This window comes from Aulonocara sp. 'chitande type north' Nkhata Bay, linkage group LG19 (genome assembly GCF_057382095.1).
Source record: "Aulonocara sp. 'chitande type north' Nkhata Bay isolate Kocher_YH1m ecotype deep benthic linkage group LG19, A_spYH_male_GT1.1, whole genome shotgun sequence".
Lineage (NCBI taxonomy): Eukaryota > Metazoa > Chordata > Actinopteri > Cichliformes > Cichlidae > Aulonocara > Aulonocara sp. 'chitande type north' Nkhata Bay.
In genome coordinates, this window is record NC_141362.1 from 32247346 (window position 1) to 32261055 (window position 13710).

Below are 13710 nucleotides of genomic sequence, written 5' to 3' on the forward strand. Positions count from 1 at the left end.
CTACAGAACTACCCAAAAAACCTGAAACGAAACTGAAAATGGGAACTATGTTGTGATATATTCAGCATCAGAATTCACTTCTGCTCATATTTGGGGGGAAGTTTGGAGGAAGAAAACAATCAAGTTGGCTTAGAAGAAACTTTTAAAGAGTTCAATCTGTAAGTTTCTTTTCATTACTTTAAAAATGAATCCAATTCCAAAATGAAAACCATCTGGAATAATTGCAGAAATGAAGATGATTTGGTTCTTATCACAGATGTGAGCTCTCTAATTTGTTTATCTTCTGTCCGACACGGTAACTTCCTGCTTTTGGTCTCTAACAGCACTTGAAAGGGGAAAATGACCTCCTCGTATAGCAGCCTTGATGACAGTAACGATTCAAACAAAAGGGTAGGGCAGCATCAAACATTAAAAAGCAAACTATGCGCTTTCGTGACCTTTCTTACTCTTAAAGCTCTCTTCCTCTCAAACCTCACCTTCTTAGACCAGCTGCGTGAAGCTACTTGCGATTGTGGCATGTCTGACTATTTTGGGAGTTTTGCTCGCCATCATCGTGCTGGAGAGACCTCCACCTCCCAAAAACCACGAGATACTCCCAGGTGACGACGGCTGGAGCAATTTCTCTACTGATCAGTGCAGGTAATAATCCAGTAATTACATCACGATCTTCTTAACTATCTGCTGCACGGCTTGAAGAAACATGTCCACATTTGCTCACTGTTTCGGAATCAAGTCGTGATTTCGCCGTGTTTGTAAAGTGGTGCGTTTTTAAACTTTATTTGGCCTCATTCTCTGATTATTTTTTTAACGCGCAAAATCTACCACAGTTTCCTCTTTATGTGTAATAAATATAAGGAGGAGGAGGCTGAGTGGCCAGGTGTTCCTCTTTATGTGGGACTGGACGTTATTCCTTATCAGCCTGACCCACGGTTTGATTGGCTCTAGCTTGCAAAGTTAAACACTGCAGCACAGACACTTCACTGGAATTTGACTGTAACCTAATTTTAGATGTGGAAAATAAAATAGGACAGACTGCGATCTTGTATCACCTGCAGACTATTTTATTCCACCGCGGTAAAGTGAGCCGTCATTTGTGAGCCGCGGTCAAGCCAGCCGCCTCCTGTCCGCCGCATAAATTTCCTTGCGCTTTTACACCAGTCTTTACGGTAGCGCCTTTTCGCTTTATATCCTGATTGAAAGCCTAGACCCGCGCGCGCGCACACACAAATTACAATGGAACAGCCCAATACAGCCATCGTGACAGTCTGGTTGCATATTCAAAAATTCATTAAAAATCATTCTTAAAAGTTGATGCCAAGCTTTCAACACAATCCTCTTCTCGGACACCTACTTTACCTCTGGGCCAGTTTTTACCCATATTTACTGTAATATTACTCAGAAATCACAGTAAACTCATATTCAGTGCAATACAGTCAATACACTACAATTATGTTTATTTCAAAAATTCATTAAAAATCATCCTGAATAGTTGAGGTCCAACTTTCAACACATCCCTCCTCTGGGACACCTACTGTACCTGTGTGCCAAGTTCCATCCAGATTTACTGTAAAATTCCTCAGAAAATAAAGGAAACTTATATTCAATCTAATACAGTCAATACAATATGATTCTCTCAATTTTCAAAAATTCATTAAAAATCATCCTGAATAGTTGAGGTCCAACTTTCAACAGATTCCTTCTCTGGACACCTACTGTACCTGTGTGCCAAGTTTCAGCCAGATTCACTGTAATATTCCACAGAAATTACAGGAAACTTGTATTCAATTTCACCGTCAAATTAATAAAGCTTCTCCGATTCTGACTTTTCTGTACATATGTAGGTTATGTATTTCAGAAATGTTCGTTTAGATTTTGTATTGCATTCTTTTTCATTTTAATACCTTTTCTAAAAAATTACACTAAGTTTAGAAAATAATGTGATTCTCGCAGTTTGGGTTTGTGACCCAACCCTTTTTGCATTAGTTTTGGTATTTGTTGATTAAGATTACTATTGATCAGTGTATGTAATTCTTGTTTTTGCTGTTATTAGTTAGTACTTTTAATTTGGCGATACTTTGTTACGTTCTTCTAATTCTCCCCTAACTGCTTTTAAATTACATCATCTCATCCGCTGTATAGTAAGTAAAACATATTCCATTCTAAACCTTGCGGTAATCTTTAAGAACATATTTTTAAAAACTGAAACAAATTGAAAAATATTTTTTTTCACAAAACCTGGTCAATTAAACATAAATCAATATGGTTATTATCTGCAATTTCAATGGCGATGTATATCAGAAGTGAAATTGTTCTATAAAAGCAACAGCTTTCCTTTCATTGTTACTATTTAACACCATTAAATAGAATTTAAACACTTTGTTCATTTTATTAACTGTATTGCTTTAGGTTCAATTGACAATATTAATTTGAATTTAATGGCACCATTTAGATTGCGTTTTGGACCTAATTAATTTGATTAATTATGATTTAATTAATAGTTTCATCTATATGCTAAATGTTTAGGTATCAACAAAACAAGTCTAGAAAGGTTCCTGAGTTGTCATCTATACATTGTAATTAGGTGTTTGGACCTTTCAGAGGTCTTCAGCAAAGGTCTAACACTTAACTACAGAGTACAGGTGACAACTCAAAAACCTTTTTACACTTGCTCACAGGTTACCATTTATAACATTCAAGATCCTTGCACTTCAATAGAAAACTCTTACACCAAAGCTTACATAAAGTGTAAATGCAAAAAAAGGGTGCTGCATCAACAACTTTATTTACGGTGAGCCTTAACAAGGCAAAGCTTCTACAGGGAACAACACTGCATAAGGCAATATTAAATGCTTAAAGGGCATGACCAAAATTTAAACATTGGAAACAACTTTCCGAGTTTCAACAAAGTGACATTGTAGTGTGCCGTAAGATGTCAAATTCAATACAACTTGTGATTATAGTCAGATCTGCAGATTTACCACAGCAACTTAAAAATCACTGTATAATGCAATTACAGAAAATATTTAAGTGACACAAAAAGGTAAAAACGATTTAGTCCCCAGTTACAAAAATCTGATTCAGAATTATAAGTTTTCTATTATATAATAAATTTTACAATAAAAAAAAAAAGCATATAGCAAATCTCAAAATATTCTTAATTAAATACTAAGACCAAAAATCCAGCACTTAACTTGAGTACAGGTGACAACCTTAGAACCTTTTCACATTTGTTTGCACATACACTTTAACATTTATAACACTCAAGATCCTTGACCTACAATGGAAACCTGGTACACAAGAACTAATATGAAGTGTAAATACAAAAAAAATTGTGTTGCTTTAACAACTTGAACAAAAGCCTTCAACGAGGCAAAGCTTAAACAGGGAAACAACACTGCATAATGCAACATTAAATGAAGTGTGTAAAATAAAATGTAAACATCTGAAACAACTTTCCAGTTTCAACTAAGTGACAGTGTAGTGAGGAGTAGGATGATTTCAGGATCTACAGTTGTAGGTCTGTAATGGCTACAGTCTGCAGAATTGCCACAGCAACTCAAACTGAAGAAAATGTTGTGAAACAAGGAAATATATCCATCTGCGTAATTTTGTCCCCAGTTCAAAAAACTCAGTTTCTGAATTGTTTTCTTTTCCACAATCAAAAGAAAAAAAGCATTCGGTAAATCTCTTAAATATTAAAGATATGACAAAATATTTACAAACAAAGATCAACATATATATATATATATTTATGAACTTTTAAACAGTGAAACAGAGCACTTATTTTCGGAGACATTTCGATCTACAAGAGTCATTGCGTCTCCTTTTGGCAGAGTTTGTTCTTCAGCACTTGTATTTTGTTAGACAGTTTTTTGTCTTCCAGTCCCATGAGCACCTTCTGGAAGAACTCAAATGTGTAGCGACGTGGCTTTGGGTAACTCAGATTGAGGCAGTAAATTAGCCCAAACAAAAGTGCACACCCGCTCGCCACATCGTGAAGATCCTGCAAGACGGTGCATCTCTCGATAATGATGCCAACATCTTCAAGGGAGTCATCAGGCTGTGCTCCTTCATGGATTATTTTATAAACACGCCAAATCCATCCTCTCAAGCTCTTCAGCTTCCATCACGTTGAAATCCTGAAAAGGACAGAAATATTTTAAATCTGTTGTATTTTGGTCATTGCATCATCTATCTATTCACTCCATTTTAGTTCAAATGGTCCACACTATCCTAATTACACAGATCCCTGAATGAGACTGAGGAGAACAGACCAAAGAAAAATGTGGATTTAAGACTATCACCAAATAAAGACCAAGAAGAAGATACATGAAACATGGACAGAGGGCAGAAGGAGTATACATTAATAATATTATCAATATTCTGCTGACCAGGGTCATTTTCTTTAGTTTTGCATAAAACAATGTAAGTGAATGGAAACAAAATCCTAGTATTTCCCATGCACTTTATTGTTGTAAGCTAATTTAAAGAAAACTGATTGCTGCCAGATCAGGAGAATGCCTGGGCTTGTTTAGAAAATACATTTTTCAACTTACAAAACTCTGGGAATTATGACAGTCAAAATTTTACTGAGGGGTGGAATATCCCTTTAAAAATAAACTTACTGATGAGATTTTCAGGGTTCTCATTCAGGTATATAATCACAGCTTTAAGGATGCATTCACGCTTCACTTCGATTCGGGAACTCTAAACAAAACAACACATGCATGGCAATTACTTTTTTGAAGTTTTTAGAGACCCCCACAGAACTTAAGTCAATTTTTATTGTTGTTTAACCAATTCATAATTGTTTCTAAGTAATTTTAAACATGCTTTTTGCAAGCAAGTAGTATTTTGTGTTAGAGAATGAGAAGCTTACCAATTCATTCCCATAAAGATTATAAGTTATGAGTCCAATTACACTGATTGCGATACATTGGGTCGCGGAAAATGCAGCTTTAGCGTGGTGTACCACCCGAAAAGTGTTGTTGCATAGGAGTGCTGTTCAAAGGAATCAAAAACATTTTGATAGAGATTTCCAAAAATTAATGACAAAAACTACACACTGTCACATTAATATGAGGTATGCGGGCTACCACCACATTTGCAGTATTTATACCAAGTTTGAGTGAAAAAAAATAATTATTGTGTCACTGAGTTGTGGCGAAATGTGAAATGTTGTCTGCCTTTGTCTTTTCTCAGTGTAGCTAATTATTCCTTTGGACAATTAATGAGTAACAAAAAAAAGAAAAGAAAAAAGCTACAATGCCAGCAGCGGCACTTATGGCCTCTAGGGGCATGAGTTACTTAGTTCTGCTTTGTGTCAGGACCAAGTCCAGAATATAAGCCAAAAGCGAGATGAGAAGTATAACGCAGGAGAGAACAAGCATAAAATGACCCAAGAAAGTTAAAAATACAGGTTAATAACCAGACCTGAGATCAACCTGCAACTAATCTATTAGTTACAGAACATTATAACAAGACAGAATACCTGTGAATTGTAGACAATGCTGCTGTGATCCGCCGCGCTGTTTCCCCTCCTTTTTTTCGTAGAATCTTCATCAACTGGTCAGAGTACTGGTCAAGACTGCTCATGAATGTGGACAGCAGTGGAACTGTGGTGATAACCTAAAAGACCAAATAAGAGAATTCAAAATGTAAAATTGCGTATTAAGGAAAAAGTAAATAATATGAAAGCATTAGGTACCTTCAACATGCACTTTTGGAGCACAGCTCAAATCTCCGCAGCTCCAAATTCCACAACCAGCAACCTGAGAGAAAAAGAAAACCAGAAAAAATGAATCGTGTACAGTGAGACACATGCAAAGGGGTAGCACAGAGATGGTCTAAACTTAAGAACAATCCTGTTTCTTTTAAAAATGTATTAATAATACAAGTTAAATTTCAAATGCTCCAAAATTTCTATTACTCATTTCATAAATCTGTTCCTGTGAGCACGTTTACCATTATATACCGGAGCAGCCCAGTCTGTGAACGTGACCCTTTGAAGGTGACCCCCACTTGCCCCCAAAAATGAAATCAAGTATACTGGGTGGTTAGTGCTCCGTTTGTGCTGGTAAAATCATCGTTTGTATCGCTAGTAGGGCTGCCACGATTTGTCGACTAGTCACGATTACGTCGACTATCAAAATCGTCGACGACTGATTTAATAGTCGACGTGTCGTTTGAAGCTTTGTAAGATCGCAAAAGACGCAGGAATAATAGCAGGATTTAAGAGTGTAATAACGGACTGAAACAGAAGATGGCAGCACAGCATGTACAAGGATGCCAGCTGCCGTTAAACCCCGAAGAAGAAGAAGCAGCTGTGTCCCAGAATTCATAGCGCGGCCCAGCGCAGTTTCCAACAATGGCGGCAGCTAGTTAGTTTTAATATTACTCTTATTATTCTTTCTGGGTCACAAAATAAACGTTTAACATATTTTCAGGCGAGAATGTAGCTGTGTAAACCTCAAATATCTGCTCAGTTTATCAGGACACCACATATTTTCAAAAGCGCTCCGACGTTTTCGGAGACGTCTGTTACCCACTAGCTCGATAGCTAGCCGGAGCTAGGTCACTAGCGCGTGAGAACACCGGACTCCCGGCAAATTGTTTTCAAACCCACCGCCGTCTTTCGCGACTCAGGTTAAATATATATGAGTCACTTAGATAAATTAAAAATGTTGTTGTTTGGCGCTTTTTTTTTTTTTTTTTTTTTTTAGTATTTTATTTGTTCCTGAGTAAATCGGTTTGGCTGAGATTAAAGTTATAGTTTTTACACAGCTGAATAAGTCAAGCAGACAGCTGATTATCAGAAGTGTGAGATGCTGGAGAATATACCCCGGTGTCCTGTTATATTTTAGATAGCAAGGAGTTTATTAAACTTCACCGAAACAATCTGCAAATTTCATTAAAATTGAATAAACTATCATCTTGTCTTTATTTTTAGTTAGCACCTTAAAAGCTTAAAGCTGTAAGCTAATGATAGTTATATAAGAGCAGATGCTGCTGGTGCAATAAGCTGTAGTTTTACGTCCAGTGGATGATGATCTGATTAGTCGACTAATCGCATAAATAATCGGTGACTAGTCGACTATCAAAATAATCGTTTGTGGCAGCCCTAATCGCTAGGTGTCAAAGATATTACACTTTTATTTAATAGGTCATTCAGAGTTCATCCCCCCCCCCCCCCCCCCCAAGCAACACGAAAATGGCCCAAAATAGGTCAAAACATGCCACAAAATGCTCGGGCGCGAGCGAGCGTTTTCTACGACGCCTACATCACCCGGACGCTCACTCGCGCCCGTAAGCACGGGGCGCGTGCTTGACGCCCTTGACGTCACCGCGAAAAAGTAAAACATTAGTAACTGGTTAACCTTAGCAGCACAAATGTTAATTTTAACGGCACAAACAAGCACTAACCAAGCAGAGCATTTTTTGGCATGTTTTGGCCTATTTTTGGCTGTTGTCGTTTTGCTGGGAGGGGGCTCTTCAACTCTCAATGACCTATTAAATAAAAGTGCAATATCTTTGACACCGTAGCAAACAAACGGAGCACTAACCACCCAGTATACTTAATTTTGGGGGCAAGTGGGGGTCACCTTCAGAGGTCTCTTTGAGACTTGATGCGCGAAGATATGCAAACTACGCAGCTAGCGGTTCTCTTCAGTGAAACAGACGGGTCCTCAACAATCACTGCACATGTATCCCAATTCTTGTTCGGGCTAACGTTCTCCTAACTTGATAGTGCAATAAAACAAATAAAATAAGTGTGCTATTCGGAGTTCGAATGAAATTTTAAACGCAGATGGGACAATATTCAGATGTGCAGTAATATCGAATATGCAAATGAATGTTTCCAATGCTAGCAAAATGCTACAACCTACAGAACACATACTGCCCACATATTTACCGGAAAAATATACGCCATATATTATCACAAAGTACTAGTTAAATTATATTCTATTAAAAATAGGAAGAAATTACCTTAACTCCAACGGATGAATCGTGATTAATCCCTCTTTCCAGACACGTGGCCAAAGCACACTGTGGCGTAGGTGAAGAAGGTCAATGCGTATGCGCGAAGATTTTTTTCATTCTCTGCGCATGCTCAGAAAGGATGTGGAAAGGGCTCTTTGGATTTAATTAAATGTGTTCAATAAATTGGAAATATCAATATTATTTAACATTAAAACGGTATAGAATTAATTAAATCAAATTTAAAAATATTAATTACACCCATAAGATTAACAATTTTAAGTATATTGAACATAAAACTAAGAATTAATTTTTAAAAACCCCATGTTTCATTTCTTAGAGTGTACTCAGGATGATTTTTAATCAATTTTTGAAAATTGACATAATTGTAGTGTATTGGCTGTATTAGATTGAATATAAGTTTCCTTTATTTTCTGAGGAATTTTACAGTAAATCTGGATGGAACTTGGCACACAGGTACAGTAGGTGTCCCAGAGAAGGAATCTGTTGAAAGTTGGACCTCAACTATTCAGGATGATTTTTAATGAATTTCTGAAATTTCCATAATTGTATTGACTGTATTGGGCTGTTCCATTGTAATTTGTGTGCGCGCGTGCGCGTGGGATATAAAGCGAAAAGGCGCTACCGTAAAGACTGGTGTAAAAGCGCAAGGAAATTTATGCGGCGGATAGGAGGCGGCTGGCTTGACCGCGGCTCACAAATGACGGCTCACTTTACCGCGGTTTTATGCCCACAAAGGTAAAAGCTGCTTCACTGGAATGTCACTGAAGCTGCCACAAAGAAAAGGAAGTTCTTTGTTACAATAAAGGCTGTGAAGCTATGTGACTAGCTAACCAGGTGAAGTCACTTATTCTCAGGGGATGTTGCCATCAAACGTCAGGTTTCTTTTAAGGTTTGTAGAAAGTTGGTAAAACGTTCAAAAAAAATGCATAGAAGTACTTGATGTAATCATTTTTTGTGTGACTGTCTTTCACATTGTTTTTGAGTAACTCCTTTGTTTTGCTTCATTGAGGTTTGCTGGCATTCATTTTTGCACACCTCTCTTAAAGCCCCCCATAGCATTTCAGTCAGGTTGAGGTCTGGACTTTGTGCCATTTCAGCATCTGGATTCTTTTGACTCGATGCCACCAAGGTGCAGGTCTGCAAAACAAGCCCAAACCATCACCTGTCCTCCTCCGCGGTTGATAGTTGATATGAGGTGTTTGTGCTGCTGTGCTGTGTTTGGTTTTCGGCAAACATCTCCACTTTGCTCTAGTCTGTCCAAAGGAAATTGTTCCAAAACTCTTGTTGTCTGTTCAGATGCAACTTTGCAAACCTAAGCCATCGAGATATTTTTGGAGAAAAGAGCCTTTCTCCTGGTAACCCTCAAAATCATTTTGCTAGTAGAAGCAAGTGTTTGTTTTAAGTTCATTTGCAGTAATATTTTGACTCTACAAAACATCAACTTTGACTGTTTTTAAGGATATAGAGGTTAAAGGGAAGCTGTAATACCCCTTAAAAGGGGTAAAAGCACCTCATAGATGTCAGTTAAAGCTTTGGATGAGTCTACAACTCCACATCTGTAGACTTAAAGATTAAAAGTTACTTTTTTCAATTTTTTCCACTTCAACTTCCAAAGAATTCCCTGAGCAGATGTCTTTTTTTTTAAATCCTGCAGCATGGCCCTTGTGGAGAGCATTCCCGAACATATGAAATACAAAGGCAACGTAACATTTGGGATCCCTCTTGAACAAGTCTGGAACAATCTCATCTCAGTGGCAACAAACGAAGTGGATGTGGTCTCTTTCTACTGGACGTTAACTGGGGAAGACATCAGTGTCAACTCTTCCTCTGATATGCCCGTGAGTTACCAGCTGCAGTGGATAGTTGTGTTCCTCATTAAAACATCCCTACAAACTTTTTTCTTCTAATGTTTTCATTGTGTCCTTGGCAGGGAAGGAACATCCTGAAAGAGCTTGAAGAGCTTCCTTCGAGGAATGTGACTGTCCGAGTGATAACGAGTGTTCCCACCGTCAGAACAAACTCCACCGATTTACAGATCTTAAAACAAAAAGGTTTGCTTTCTCTTCAACAAAGTCTTGTAGGCCACCAACTCTTTGCACCAGCTTGACCTTGACCCTTGTCTTTTTCTTCCTGCCTGCAGGAGTTCATGTGAGAAAGGTGGACTTTGGCCGCCTTGCAAACGGCGTTCTTCACAGCAAGTTCTGGATTGTCGATAGGAAACACGTGTTTATTGGAAGTGCCAACATGGACTGGAGGGCTTTAACACAGGTGAACGCTCACATTAGACAATCAAAGGTACTTTGCTATTTTGAACCTTTAGAAACGCTGCTAAACAATTTAAAGAGTTACTTTTAACTGCAGGTGAAGGAACTAGGAGTTGTGATCTACAACTGCTCCAGTCTTGCGAAGGACCTTCGTAAAATCTTCCAGTCCTACTGGGTGATGGGTCAACCCAACAGCTCCTTGCCACAGCCTTGGCCTGCAAACTATAACACAGACATCAACAAACAACACCCCCTGCTGGTGAAAGAGAATAACATCTCCACCCGGCTGTATGTGGCAGTAAGTTCATTAGGTTTCAGTTCCTTTTTAAAGGATACTGTTAGGTTTTCTTTATCATTAATAGAGAAAGGGTTGTACTCTGCAGCTATGTCTACAAAAACATACTTAAAACCTGTGGTTATGAATCAAGTGCTCCTGTTGATTTCTTGTGTTTCACTCCAGGCTTCTCCTCCATCCTTCTGTCCTCCATCGAGGACTCAGGACCTGGATGCTATTCTCTCCATCATCTATGGGGCTCAACACTATGTTGATGTAGCTGTCATGGAGTACTTCCCCACCACGCGCTTTGACAGGCCTCGGAGGTTAACTTAACCCTTTACAGAAAATACTCCACATTAATGATCCACATCGTTTTCCTCTGTTTTCCTCACTCTGAAATCCTCGGCTTTCACTCAGCAGATACTGGCCGGTCATCGAGGATGCCATCAAGACGGCCGCGTTCGAGAGGAAAGTGCAAATCAGGATGCTGATCAGCTGCGGGCGGGATTCTGATCCAGACATGTTGCCTTTTCTTCAGTCTCTAGCCTCACTCGACTCTCCTCAGCAGCATATCAGCATCCAGATAGTAAGACGCAACATGGGATACATGAAACTCCTGAAGATGATTGCCACTATTTTAAAAAAAAATTGTGTTTACGCTCCTTTCTTTTTTCAGAAACTCTACATCGTCCCAGTGGCAAACCAGTCCGATATTCCATTTTCCAGAGTCAACCACAACAAATACATGGTGACTGATAAAGTAGCTTATATCGGTGAGAAACACAGTTATTCTACAAATGTGTCGTTGCTCTAAGTAAGTTGATGGAATCTCTGACCAGGTTTATGCTCTGCTGCTACCCAGGTACCTCTAACTGGTCAGGAGACTACTTTCTTACCACCGCTGGAGTGGGCCTGGTGGTGTCCCAGCATGCATCTCAACCTGAAATGAAGAATACGACCCTGTACAGTCAGCTCAAGGCAGTATTTAACAGAGACTGGTATTCAGAGTTTGCTGTGCTCCTCGATGACCTGGGACACCACCCAGACTGTTCACTATCGAGATGACTGAAGCTCTTTTATGAATCTTAAGTGCATTTCATGACATTCAAATCCCAGTTGGGACACAGTATTCTGCTGTTTTTATGACCTTTTTGTCAGGAACGATATTTTTAATACAACTGTCACATATGTTAATTAACCTACTAAATGTGTCATGCTACAGTTCTGACTGAACATGTTTTAGTACATGTGCAGTCAGATTTACAATGTTCTTTCAGGCGCAGTGTGATCATTCACTGCTGAGCTGATTGTTTTAAAGCATGATTAATGAATATCAACCATTGAGTGCATTTTAATGTCATGGTTAAATATGTAAACATGCATGAGACTTTTGTGTACCTGTGGCTGCAGTATCTAAGTAACACTGACCAGCACAGCACTACAAGGCCATGCTTACACCTGCTGGTCTGATCAGATAAGCGCAGGTTTGATGGGGAAAGTCATCAAAGAAAGGCTGAGAAATCCACCAACTTTTGCCAGCACAGGAATATTGGTTGAATGCGCCAGCACAATCCTGGAGTTACAGGCAAGGGCAGTGGAAGCTGCAGCTGTGCAATAAGAACCTCATCTTTGTTTCTGATATGTTGCATGGATGTCCTCTGTTTGTTTGTGTCTGCAATTGTTCAGTTTGTTGGTAGATTTTTGTACTTTTGTTTGTGTTGGTCTTTGTATATGTTTCCACCCAAGTGTTGGAGATGCTGTCAGATGGGGTGAGATCTCACACTATACAGCAGCTTCCTGTGGGGTACCGCTTGGACTGCTGATCTGTTTTGCATAAAGAACAGTGTAATAAAGATATGGTGGGAAGAAAAAGAATCTGATCTTTAGACTTTTTTTATAGTGTCAGTTCACAACAGTCGCTTTGAGATGCTTTAACTTCGTGAACCATAGTGTAAGGTAAGGACACCATAGATTAGAGAGAAAACTCAAACAATCAGACGATGCACCATGAAGAGCTTTTGGGAAAAGTGGGGAGGAGGAACTCCCCTTTAACAAGAAGACACCTTTGTCAGTTAGCCAGGTTCAGGAAGACACCGTCATCTACAGTGACCTGTTGGGGATTCAAGGGAAAGAGAAGAGAAGAAAGAGAGCATAGATAGACAAACAAAAAACAAAGTATGGTGGGGAGAATGCCAAGGCTATCTTGGGGAGGTCCCCAGTTGCCTGAGTCTATAACAACATAATTGAGGGACACCTGATCCAACTCTAACTGTAAAAGTCATTAAAAGTTGGTGTTAAGCCTAATCATAAAAAAGAGAGTGTTCCTGTCTCCTGAATCCAAACTAAGGTTTCCCAACAGCACAACATCCTGACAGCTGAAAGCTCTTCTTTGCAATTTGCTTTTGGAAACCCGAGAAAAACACAAGTAAGCCTGGAGTCTGAGAAGGCAGTGGTCTATTGGGATCATATGCGACTGTGAGGTCTTAAAATATGATAGAGCCTGATCATTCAGAAATATGTAAAGTAAGATTGGTGTTTTGGGTGAGCTTTTTCTCTCTTCTTCTTTCAGTGACCTCTGTACAACAAACATAGTCATTTGTTTTGCAGGCTAGCTATAGTTGAGAGAACAATGTCACACACTACCTCTGTATCTGTATCGGGCGATCGTGGCTCAAGAGTTGGGAGTTCGCCTTGTAATCGGAAGGTTGCCGGTTCGAGCCCCGGCTTGGACAGTCTCGGTCGTTGTGTCCTTGGGCGAGACACTTCACCCGTTGCCTACTGGTGGTGGTCAGAGGGCCCGATGGCGCCAGTGTCCGGCAGCCTCGCCTCTGTCAGTGCGCCCCAGGGTGGCTGTGGCTACAATGTAGCTGCCATCACCAGTGTGTGAATGGGTGGATGACTGGATATGTAAAGCGCTTTGGGGTCCTTAGGGACTAGTAAAGCGCTGTATTTATATAGCACTTTACTAGTCCCTATACAGGTCATTTACCATTTATCAGCTGACGGCGGAATTTATGGATATTAATGTACAAATGTTTCCTTTAAAACAGGGGTGCCCAATCCCAGTCCTCGAGAGCTACCGTCCTGCAGCTTTTAGATGCATCCCTACTCCAACACAGCTGAATCAAATGGTTTGGTTACCTCTTCAGCATGCCATCGTGTTTGGCA

The 13710-nt window shown here is 39.4% G+C and overlaps 1 protein-coding gene and 1 long non-coding RNA gene across 4 annotated transcripts; one reads left to right on the forward strand and one right to left on the reverse strand.

Moving 5' to 3' along the window:
• Positions 1–20: 20 nt before the first annotated feature.
• pld4 (phospholipase D family member 4) lies at positions 21–12400 on the forward strand. Of its 3 annotated transcripts, none has more exons than XM_086274230.1 (11): positions 21–158; positions 324–390; positions 485–639; positions 9656–9839; positions 9932–10052; positions 10142–10269; positions 10363–10563; positions 10726–10865; positions 10960–11128; positions 11219–11315; positions 11405–12400. In XM_086274230.1, exons 2-11 carry the CDS (start codon positions 340–342, stop codon positions 11605–11607), a joined length of 1449 nt encoding a protein of 482 aa, XP_086130356.1. In that variant the 5' UTR covers positions 21–158; positions 324–339; the 3' UTR covers positions 11608–12400. The 3 variants fall into 3 exon arrangements, with proteins under 3 accessions (XP_086130356.1, XP_086130357.1, XP_086130358.1); XM_086274231.1 differs by having other exon boundaries at positions 10963–11128; XM_086274232.1 differs by lacking the exons at positions 21–158; positions 324–390; positions 485–639 and adding an exon at positions 8775–8890.
• LOC147307457 (uncharacterized) lies at positions 2767–8064 on the reverse strand. The gene is made up of 5 exons (XR_015126497.1): positions 7987–8064; positions 5708–5771; positions 5492–5628; positions 4626–4707; positions 2767–4139 (listed from the first exon to the last, which is right to left on the reverse strand). It is a non-coding gene; the product is annotated as an uncharacterized LOC147307457 (long non-coding RNA).
• Positions 12401–13710: the final 1310 nt, after the last annotated feature.